Source organism: Lissotriton vulgaris, chromosome 11, assembly GCF_964263255.1.
Source record: "Lissotriton vulgaris chromosome 11, aLisVul1.2, whole genome shotgun sequence".
In the NCBI taxonomy this organism is placed as follows: domain Eukaryota; kingdom Metazoa; phylum Chordata; class Amphibia; order Caudata; family Salamandridae; genus Lissotriton; species Lissotriton vulgaris.
This window is the reverse complement of record NC_141699.1, coordinates 671,362,658-671,374,670: the sequence shown is the minus strand read 5'-3', so window position 1 is coordinate 671,374,670 and position 12,013 is coordinate 671,362,658. Positions and strand designations below refer to the sequence as shown.

At 44.0% G+C, this 12,013-nt stretch overlaps 1 protein-coding gene across 2 annotated transcripts in view; it reads left to right on the top strand.

Moving 5' to 3' along the window:
* Positions 1-12,013, top strand: part of LOC147683320 (gamma-glutamyl hydrolase-like) — a 93,914-nt gene that overhangs the window by 40,133 nt on the left and 41,768 nt on the right. For both annotated transcript variants that reach the window (XM_086943772.1, XM_086943773.1), the window contains exons 5-6: positions 10,694-10,832; positions 11,410-11,516. In XM_086943772.1, the coding sequence (XP_086799898.1) occupies positions 10,694-10,832; positions 11,410-11,516 (246 nt within the window). The remainder of the gene's footprint in view (positions 1-10,693; positions 10,833-11,409; positions 11,517-12,013) is intronic.

Below are 12,013 nucleotides of genomic sequence, written 5' to 3'. Positions count from 1 at the left end.
CAGTGCCTGCAGACGGTTATTTAGTCCTTTTGGGGTAAGGTCTAGTAGTAGTATATCATCTGTGTACATCAAGCATGTGATAGGTTTGTCCCCCAGAAGAGGGGAAATGCCTACGCTTAAGGATAAGGTCTGGGGGAGATCACACACATAAAGGGAAAACAATAGTGGGGCCAATAGACAACCCTGTTTGAGACCATTGGCCGAGGGAATCGCTTGGGATAGGCCTCTCTCCCCTCCTAATAATACTCTGCACCAGGTATCAGAGTGGAGGTCCTGAACTAAGTCTAAGAGCCGGGCTGGCATACCTAAAGCCGATAGTTTCCTCCACAGCAAAGGGCGATCAACTTTGGCGAAAGCTGTGGAGAAATCTATAAAGGCTACATAGACTCTCCCCCCTCTGACCCTGATGTATTTATCGGATATTACTTGCAGAGCTGTTAAATTATCCATGGTGCCATGGTTCTTTCTAAAGCCTGTCTGCTCTAAGGGAAGTATATTGGTCTGGTCCACCCAATCATTGATTAATTTCAAAAGACATTTTGCAAAAACTTTGCAAATTGCGTCCAGGAGGGCAATTTGGCTGTAGTTTTGGGGAGACAACCGGTCACCCTTTTTAAAAAGGGGAACCAAAATACTCCCCTTCCAAGATGGAAGAACCTTTCCGCTCAAAAAGCAAATGTTAAACACGGGGCAAAGCAATTTGCTCCATTTTATACTATTTAGCTTTAAAACAGAAATTGGGAGTTCGTCCGATCCCATTGCCCCGGAAGAGTGCATTTCCCTAATAGCCAATTCAATAGCCTTTTCCGAGAGTGGGACCAAAGGCTGACTATCCTCACTAAAATTTATGCGGGGGACCACTGTTCCATTACTTGCATAAAGGGCTGTGACATAGTCCACCCATGTTTGCTCTTCAATGGGAATTGGAAGCGAATTTGTTCTGGCCTCACAACCCTCGCCTATGAGGGACCAAAATTGCTTCATTTGTCCATTAAAGGCGGCCTCTCTTAGTTTTATCCAGATAGTATCCTCCCCCTCTTTTCGTAATTTGGCCTGTAACCTTCTCCTCCTTCTTTTTAATAGGGCTATTCTGCACGCTCCTTCAGATGATTTACATAGATATTGTTCCCTTACTAACTTATTTATTTCTATGTTGAGCAGTCGAAGGGGACTGAAGGGTATTGTGGTATATCTTTTCTTATTTGGATTTTTAGCAACAGAAATCACCACCTTCATAAAGTCAGAAAAACACACAATTTCTGAACCATGCCAATTAGCAAGGTCATTTATTACTACATCAAGGATGCTCTCTAAGCCTCTTAGAGCCTTTGTAGTCCAATAGCATCTCCCAGATTTAACACCAAAACTTACCAAATCACTGTTAAGTGACCACTGGTCTGATTTGGGGGGATTTATTTTCACAGAAATAGATAGTAATTTGTGGTCGCTAAAAAGGGTTTCAATAACCCTGAGATCCTTCAGTAGGGCAAAGGTAGAATTCTCCACTATTACATAATCTAATATAGATTCACCCTGATTAGATTTATGGGTGAAATTTGCAGGAGTATCGGAGGGAAGCCTTCCATTCGCAATGATCCCATCCATCTCAGAGAGTTCTTCAAGAAGTATCTTCCCTCGCTTATTTGTTTTAATGTTCTCAGGGAAGAGAGCTTGGGGAATCTGCTGTGATTCTACTTTGTATTTATCTCGAAACAGGCTCATATTCAGATTAGAAATTTTACAATTCAGGTCCCCTACCAGAACTATGTGAGGCGAGGGAGTTTTCTCCCTAATACTCTGTACATAGGCAAAGACCTTTTTTAGAATTGGGTTAGAACTAGCATCAGGGGGAATATATGCGTTGATCAGAACTAAGGGTTTTGAGACTTCAACATTGTCAAAACTGAACAACGTTACAGCCTGAAAGAGATTACAGGGATCCAGATAATGAGAGAAATTCCATTTTATCTGGTTGGACAATAGATAGGCAATACCCCCGCTGGCGTGGCCTCTCCTGGAGGGGGAAGCACAACCCTCCAGTACAAAATAATCCCTTCCTACCAAGATTTTCTCCGAACACCACGTCTCTTGGAGACAGATCACACTGGCTTCTAAGGACATGAGGAATTGAATTTTTTCGGGGCTATTCTTCAACCCGGCGGCGTTCCATGATAATATCGATATGTTGCCGCTAAAGATGAGAATGGGGCACCGACTGATTTGTCAATTTCCTCGAGAGAACACCGGGTAGCCAGTTCCATCGGAGTCTCTCGTCCACAGCAGTATCCTGGGGAGGGGGCATAGGAGGGTTAGTGTATGACACAAGGCGGAGCTCTTTAGATATACAGATTTTCAGATCATCAAAACCTCCAGACCGCTCTGTATTGCCAGAGGCTGCCTGCAGAAGTGAGAAGGGAGAACCTAGGGATTTAAAGGTTTTAAAGGGTCTACCAGAGAGGAAATTCCCCCAAAAGGGCATAACATCGATCCCTCTGCTCTGAAAATCTTCTGACCGTTGCAGGATTAGGTTTACTACTAATTTAGAGTAGAACTTTACCCTCGTTTGAGTTCCAACCTTTGTTTTCAGAATCAGTACTTTATCTATGTCTGCAGATTGTATTAATTTCAAACTTACGGATTCCTGAAAACATTTAAGGAGTAATGATCTATTTAGGGTGCAGCCAGCGTCAAATAGAGGGAAGAAATCGAGGATAAGGGTATCAATACTTTCCTCTTTAGGCATTTGAGGGGGTTTCTTAAAGACCACTACTCCCTCCCCCTTATCAGAATAAGGTCTGGCTAGAGGATTGAGAACTGTTAAAGCAGGGCCAGTAAATTTAATCTCATTCCCCTGAGGTACTGGGCTAGATGGACCCCCTTTTTCAGTATTGCGCTCACCAGAAGAGCAAAAAGGGTTAAGAAGGGAAATGGCGGGAATAGATGGTGAGGGGACAGGCCTTTGTACTAAGGGGATTGAAGTGTCTACAACTCTTTGTACATCCCCACTTTCATCTTTTAGTACCAACAGGGAAACCTGGTGTGACTCTTTTTTAATGGACAAATCCAGATGATCTCCAAAAAGGATTTTTCTCCGCCTATTTTTTTCTATTCTTCTAATTAATTTCCTCTTTTTCCTCCCGTTCTTTTTAACTTTCCGTGATTTACCCTTTTTTCTATTGTCTTCTGGTTCTAATGCTTCTTTATCTCCCTCACCCCTCTGCATATTAAAAATCGGGAAAAGTTCTTTGTCTTCCTTTGAAGCGGTTTCATACAGAACCTCTACTACTGGGTCAAGATCAACTATACAGTCGGAGGTCAGAGCTTTCAGTGGGGGGACTAGATTTTCCCTGTCACAAGGTAATTGAGATGTATTAAGAGCCCCATTCTCTATCTTAGGATCTTTCTGCACTACAGGGTCTTTCTGCACTACAGGATCTTGCCGACTTGCTTCCTTCTCCTGTCGGTTGCTCAATAAAACCTTCAATATTTGAGTTACTGTTTCCAGTACACAATCAGAGCCCCCGACAAATTTTTCTAATAATAATAAAATGGAAGAAAGTAAATGTTCAAGAGAGGAAAGGGAGTGTGAAACAGGTTTATCTAACCTAATCGGATGAATAGCGTCGATACCTGTTATATTGAGATTGGGGCTCATCGAAGTGTTTGACTGGGAGATATTTGAGGGGGTACTTCTATAAAGATGGAGGCCAGGGGGAGCGGATACTGCTGGGGTCTCTATAGGGTAAAGAGCCTTACCAGTATCGTCCTCAATATATCTTCGGAAAAGCTCCATATCTAGATCAGAAGAGACTAAATCATTATTTTGCACTTCTTTTGGAAGGGAAAAGCTAAATTAATGTTTTGGAGGAGACTCCCTGGGGTTAGGAAAAGGAACATGTACTATAGCCCCCACTGCTTTAGAGATAACTTTTGGCTGGGTTTGAAAAGGAAGAAGGGATTATATATTTTTATCCCCTAAAGTTAACAGAGAGGGAGACACACAATTGTCTGAAGAGGGGAGACTTTCTGCTACTTCAACTAATGTGTTAGCTCCCTTTTTTTTGTTGTTCTGTTCTACCAAACCCTCAGTACTTAACCCCATCAAGGTAGTGTGGTCTTTTACCAAAAGGTCTTTTTCAACCATGTCGTCGGGCGTGGCCCCCACAGATGTGGCTCTATTCTTTCCCCTTTCCCAAAGGTTAAATAACTGGCAAGTACCCTTTAGTTGTGTAACATGGCTATCCTTATTTCGGAGTGGATTCGATGTAGTTTTGGAACACGATCTTCCCACTAGTATTTTCCCAGACCTTAACTTTTTGGCCGTCATTTCAAAGGCCAAAGGGGAACACAGGGGAGCACTGAAAACTATAACGGAATACTATAATACACACAATTACAACCACAGACAAACTAAGAATAGAACACAAACATAAAAAGAAAATTTTTTTGAAAGGGGATGGACACAGCACAGCCTACTTCAGCCTCAGAGGGCCCGCCCTTTGCCCGGGCTTCGCCCCGTGCTCCGTCCCGCGTGCGTGTGGCTTGGAGCAACTAAGAAGGGGAAGTGGGAGGGGCGGGAAGAGGACCAGCTGCGGCAGGTTGAGCAACGCACTGCCCGCTGGTCCTCGCAGTCCCGCAGGTGTCCAGTAACAAGTCTCAATCGCCTCCTTATCTGTCCGGTCCAAAGGCACCCACACGCGAGCGGCGCCCGCGAAGCGGGGGCCGCGAGATGCAGGCGAAAACCCGGCAGCAGGAACAGCAACAGAATAAGCTCGCTAGGCAATGGCGCAAACACCCCTCAGCAAGACGGCAAATCCCAATAGTCACAGTAATCACATTAATTAGTCTGCAATAGTTAATCTGCAACACACTCAGAGCCCACTGCTATGGAACTCCCGCATACCAGCGTAGTAGTTTTCTTACTTTGCATGCCTGTGGGAGCACAGGAGCAATGTGTGGCAGAGGCAGGAGCAGGAGCTGTGCATCAACAGGTTAAAGGGTTATGATTTTAGTCCACTTCCACACTTTCAGCCCTTCTGTCCTGCCGTCCTGCTGCCCTGCCGTATAGTGCCGCTACTTTCACTCTTTCACTCTCTGCCTCTTACCGCTGCCGCCGCAGCCGCTGCTGTTTAAACCCAAGCTCCGGCGCTCCGGTTTTGTTATTTAGTTTATGCGTACCTGAGGGAGGGCAGGAGCGGGAGCGGGAGCACTGGGAGCACTGGGCGGCTGATAGAGGTAGAAAGGCTGACAGGCAGGAACGGATGGAGCGGATGAAACGGATGGACAGGCACGGACCTATGTAGCGACGGTCCTAAATTACTGCTGCACTGCCGTGTCGAGCCGCGCCGCTTCTCGTTGTCACCTTCCTCCACTCCGTGCCATTACAGCCGGTTACTGGCGATTTCAAATCTGCCGCCGCCGCTGATGCTCTGTTCAGCTCCACACCACACGCCACACCCTGCAACTCGGTGCTCTCTGTTCCGCTCTCTGGCGCCACCTCAGCCTCACTGCAGAACATGTGTCCAAGCACGCACTCCAACCAACCATCATTCCACAACACAGACATTCTAGCTGAGCAGCAGGGAGACTCAAGATACAACAACATTCTTTACAAAATACAATCTATCTCAATACTACACTTGTTATATCATGACTTTACGGATGTGGGTGGTGGTTGTTGTGGACAAGATCTCTATTATAATGATGACGTCAAGTTTGGTGGTAGTGATAGATTCAGCTACGTCTGCTGTCTGCAAGATTACAGACCGGGCATTGACAAAAGAAGTGATATCTATGTGTTCAGAGAGCTTGTTGTAGGAGGTGGTTAGTGTAATACAGACGGGGTTTGTTGACTTTGCAGTGTGTATATGCTGTAGCTATAATGCTTTGTGGTGTGAGATGCTAGAGGTATTTGATTTTAGCCCTTATAAGACCCTAAAAGTCAGAAACAGAGAGGTCACTCTTCGTCTCCCCTTTGCTTTAAAGCCTGCATGAGTGAGGGCTCAGGTCCTGGTAAAAAAACGTAGCACAAACTGAAGATCTACCCTGATTGGGTGGCTCCTGTTTGTGCCAATGTTGTTCAGGTGACGTGTCCTGAGGGATTACGGGATTACGTTGTGAGGCCGGTGGTACTGAATGTGGGAGTTTCATTTTTAAAACTTTTCTGCATGGAAAGCTAAGTCTGCCCTAATTTGCATGCACATGCATATATTATAGGTGTTATATAACCTGCCCCAAGGGTATGTAATGCTGGTGTAACAGGGGCTTCCCAGCAAACCATGGGAACCTGGGCAATTTAATAGTTAGGGTAGCAAGAGTGGCTGTATCAGAAATAGATTTGTGAACGGGGTAAATGAAAAAATAAGACTACGTTGCATTGCAATAATAAAACAGATGTATAACACACTATGGTTATACCAGTCCCACAAAGGATTCTAGGTTGGATTAATTATGTCCTGCAGATCTAAAACAGTAAATAATTATGCGAGTGACACAATAACCTATGCTTTAGATTTTTAGGTGTCTGGCTTCATAACAGTGTGCGTACACATACACACACACGACAGACAGATTGGTGTGCAAACGGTTCTTAGAACCACGATTTCAGCGGGTTCTTAACATGCATTTCAGATACATTCCCATGGGTTTCATTTCCGTTTAGAAACTTAAATAATTTTAGCAGAAAAATAAAGTATATATACATGAGAAAAGCAACATTTTAACATCTTCAGATGCTCTGTAAATATGAAGAATTTGACATTGGAGTCTAATCATTAAGGTGGAATCCTTAACTTGATTCACAAGAACAGCACGAGTACAGCAAACAGAACCTATTATGGATGATTGGCAGCATCAATTTATAACCTGGTAGGAGCCAATGAAAAGAGAGCATTCATTAAAAGCAAAAGAGACAAAATGATATGCTAGTATCTAACATATAGCATCACCTTTTACAAATAAGGCAATATTTGGAAAAGGTCCAACCTTCGCATTAAAATAAAATAATGTTTGTTTTTATTTTTATTGCTTGTGGATTAAATGATGCATGTATATTTTTTGTGCAGTTCCTAAAAATACATAGGATCTGCATGTTTGTTGGAAAACATAAACTAAGGGATTGGTGTCTAGACTGATTTAGGACACCACTACAGGACATGTCAGCCTATTGACCAGCTAGCTCACAGTGCCACCATTAAGCCCCCTAACCTTACAGAGGAGCAAAATAGTTTCTGGCAACCATTAATCATGCCAACTCTTGACCTTTCAGGAATCGTGGAAACAGTACAGTACTTTTCGCTCAGTCAATCGTGCTCACTTACCATCAGAGATACACAGAATAAACATTTGGGACATTTTAAGTAAGCATTTTTTTAACCAGCGTCATTCTAGTATGAAACATGTTTGCTGCGACAATCAATAGACAGAAGCAAATGGAAGAGATTACAAGCACCAAAAGCGTGAGGAGTAGATACATTTCTACCATGGTGCTAAAGCAAAGAACATATGCAGACATATATAAAAACAGTAATCTTTGCGTACTCCTACGATGTGAACCCTCCCTAAGTGTATATCACGGGGTCAAGGATGACATAAGGGAAGAGAGGCCATACTCCCAGATGACTGTGGCGACTGAGGTACTCTTTCTTCCTGCACATGCTTCGTCTCCTGTCTGTCTCGTTAAAAATCTTGAGCCTGATATCCAAGAAGAAGGCGGTCCGCAGGTCCTGATGACTACATTACCACCTGACCAAAGGGGAGAGGGAGCCGCGCTGATGAACCCGGAAAAGGAGGCAGGGACTAACGTCGTCATCGGAACGAGACCCGGACAATGCGGAGAGACTCTGGAGACCCAGAGAGTGTGGAACAGTACCGAGACCTCAATGCCTACGCAAGGCGGAAACATGATTTCAGATGAAGAGGAGATGCCAGGAGGCCAATGGTCCCGCGATTCGCCCTGCCAAGGTACGGTTCCGACTGTGGGGGTCACGGGGCATTGGGAGAGGAAGTCAAAGAAATAAGGGGAGGATACACCTCTGCTAATAAGATGGAAACTGGTGGGTTACCGAACTTCACTTGGAGGTGCTCCCTAGTCTTTGTTATTGGTGATACCTCCAGCACGGTCCCCCTACCCTACCAGCTATTGTCGGTGTCCCAATGGTCACCAGTGGCTTTCTTTTTTTCTTTCGAGGGGCACAAGGTTCCACCAGTTGACCAGGTAGCCACGCGAGGTCAAGGAAGGATGAAGCACTCCTACCCGATGTCTACAACCCAGTGAACGGAAGAACTAGGACTAAAAAGACAATCATAATAAAGCCTCAGTAAATAAATTGATTAATTAATTAATGTATTTATTTATTTATGAGTTTTCATATAGAGTAGACTTTACCCGAAGGTGTCAGAGTGCTTCACAATAGGAACAGAACTGATACGTGAGAACAATTACAAGTGAATAAATTACAAAAGCAAACATTGCATTACATGAGGCAAAAGTGACAATCGTGAGCAAACAAAATACAAGAGGTAGCAAACGGTGCATCACAGGAGGAAAAAGTGACATGTGTGCAGGTTACAAAAGAGTACAAAGTACAAGTAAAGGTATAATACTGCAATAAATGGAGGGCACTCAAACACAAGAACAAACGTTACGTAGGCAATGGTGACATTTGTGCAAGTATCGAAAGCAAACAAAATGTAAGAGGTAGCAAACAGTGTGTTACAATAGAAAAGTGACGTGTGTATGTTACAAAAGAGTACCAAACACAGGTAAAAGGGTAATACTGCAATAAATGGCCGACTCTCAAACCACAAGAGCACACTGGGAAAGGCACTTCCATAGTCATGGAGAATAGAAATATTCTATAATGAAAGGTCTTCCTTCAGATAATAGAGAGGGCATGAATTAAATTTGGAAGTGTCTTTGAAGGAGGAGAACTTTGAGGTCAGTTTTGAAGGCCTGGGAGGAGGAGGTGGTCCGGAGCTGAGGCGGAGGTGAGTTCCAGATTGTCACTGCGTTGCCTGAAAAGGATTGGGCCATCGATCTTTCCTTCTTGAAAGTGGGAGCTTCAAGCAGTAGATTTTCCGCATTTCGTGATGGTCTAGAGCCTCCAGAGAGTTTCAGTTTATTCGCCAGGAAGCTAGGAGAGGAGGAGTACAAAGCTTTGTGGGTGATGCAGGCAGTCTTGTAGATAGATCTTGCCTCGATGGGAAACCAGCGGAGGGTGGATAACATGGGTCGCTTCTTTTGGCCCCATAAATGAAACGAGCTGCTGAATGGAGAACAGACTTAAGGGGGGACAGGTGGGATTTGGGGAGGCCAGTAAGAAGAGAATTGCAGTAGTCCAGTCTGGAGAGGATCAGCGATTGGACCAGGGTTTTAAGGTCATGCTCCGGGAAGAAGCGACAAATCCCCCAAAGAAGGCGCAGTTGGTATTGAGCAGACTTTGCAATTGAATTAAAGTGGGAGAGTAGATTGAGTTTTGTGTCGAGTATGACACCAAGGGATTTTGCGCTGTCGACAATGATGGGTTTATTGTTCAGTAGAAGACCCATGTCGCCTGTTGTTTCCATCCGGGGCTTAGCCTCCTCATCAAAAACCTGGTGACAGTGTACCTAAGTGTACCTAGCATGTATGTGGGTGTGAAGTCAAGAATCTCCTAGGAAAGGGCCAACCCCATCACCTGATGGGAGAGAATGAAATACCCCGTCTTGGTCACGAGCTGGACACTCCACAAGGGATGTCAGACCCATGCTTGTTTAAGCTTCATCATGCAGGGACCTCTGTGTCAATGTCAGCATAGAAGCATCTCCTCTCCTTACCTAGTGAAGATGTAGGGCTTTCATACCAACAAAGGTAGCCTCGAGGTTCTACCACAATCGATATGTTGTGAGTACGATTATGTAGATGAGCCTAAATCAATAATTGTAATTATACAAATTAATCCTGTAGCCCAAGGATGAAGATAGCGATGACTTTTGTACAGAGTATGTTAATCCTGTTACGTACGTCAAGCTCAGGGGATTAAGATATGATGCTAAGAATCCTCATGCATAATAATCGAGGCTAGTTTCTAGGAAATCAATCAACATTTATTCAGCACATAACTGGGTAAAATGTAATTGCTACAACTGTTATGCAGAGTAAGCTAAGACAAATGTAGGCAAAAGGTTGCTTTGCTACTGAGCCCTAGGTTAGGAAACATAACAACTCGTTTTTGTACATTTGTGTATTGTTTTCGGGGTCAAATTCTTACAAATTGGTTAGGCCAGGGTACTTGGTTTCCACTAGTAATTCAGTGGAGGTGCACAGAAGTGAAAAGGTAAGAACCGCTGCACTGTGCAGTCCTTTATCCATGCATTTTTTCGATTGTTTCAATCTTGATTGCATTATACAGCTACACTCAGTGCATCCTAAGTTATTGTATGTCGCAACATTATTTTACCTGTCTGTTTTAAAAGGTGACTGTAATACATTTCCTTCAGCACTTTAATTATTAGACATATTACATACCTGACTTCATAGGTCCCAGTAACTACCTCAGAAAATTGTGATACATCTGTTTGCAATTGTTTTAGGTTCATATGTCAAAATGGTGGTAAAATCCAAGGATAAATAAATGCTGCAAAGGGTAGTCTGCCTCTGTTAAAATGCTCCATATTCTGTCTCTTGTTTCATGAATCTCTACTTCTCTTGTAGTCCTTCGATTCTGGTGACTACTTCCCTATCTGGGGAACATGTCTGGGATTCCAGCTTTTGACAACACTTACTGCTGGACAGGATCTGCTTTCAAAAACACTGGCAGAAAACATCTCCCTGCCGCTGAACCTGACAGAAGGTGAGGCAAACGTGAGGCTGAAGTCCTGATCACCGCCAGTGCTTAATTTGAGCCGGTGTTTTTTGGTGCTCAGCACTAGCACTTAATTGGCTGCACCAGCACTTATGACAGTCTGCCACATGTTGGGCTGTTTGCTTGATTTAGAGTGAGCATAACAGTTGTTTACTAATTGAATATACATTTAAAATGATTAATACATACTGCCCTTGCCAATCTTATAGCTTTGGGGGCCTGGAATAGTCTCAACTGTCAAACTTGTAGGAGTGTGATGGTTAGTAGTTGGTTTGGTGCTGTAATTGGTAGAGCTAGCAGGGGCAATTGGTGGGGGTTGGCTGTGCCCTGATGAGGGCCCTGGCACTTCATTTTTTTTTACAAATTAAGCACTGTGCAGAGCATGTCCATTTAGATGCTATCATGCCTGGAGGACACTAGCCATGTCCAGGCAGTCTCCCCGCAGCTCCCACTTTGCATGGGCAATAATGGGGGGAGGCGGGTGCCCGGCACAATCAGGGTATGTAGTTACTGGAATGTTAGAAAACAATTCAAATCTTAACAATATGTGTGTCTCTTGTTCCAGATGCTACTTCGAGTCGGATGTTCCGTAACGTTCCGTTGGATCTCATGAAAGCGTTGAGCACAGAGAAGCTGACAGGAAACTTCCATCATTATGGACTCGAAACTCAGGCAAATACCTTGAGGTTTCTGCTTCTTTCTCGTGGTGCTATGAAAATAGAATGGTACTTTTGAGAATGAGACTAAGAAGTCGGTAGAGGAAGGTGGGAAGATGACTCTAGGGGAAAAAACAGAGCAATTGTGAGGTTAAGACTAGTAAAACAGCAGAAAACATGAGAGCTAAGAAGATGGTAAGGACGTCCTTTCAGATGCTGATATAGAGTGAGAAGGCAAGCTTGAAAGAGTAGTGATATATAAAAGTAAAGAGGCTTGGAAGGGAGGACTACGAAGACAATAGATACCCTTATTAGGGATTGTGTGGGAAAGTTCATTGGAGGTTGGACCTAGGAAGCTAGTAGATGAGTTTGAGACGTGTGTGCTCAGTAGACCTAAGAGGAGCTCAGGAGAATGATAGGAAGACAGTAGGAAATATGATGGCAGCCTAGACGGCAATAGGGAAGCTTGTGGGGAGGGGGGTGCTGGAAATGCAACAATGAAGCTGGGGTGGT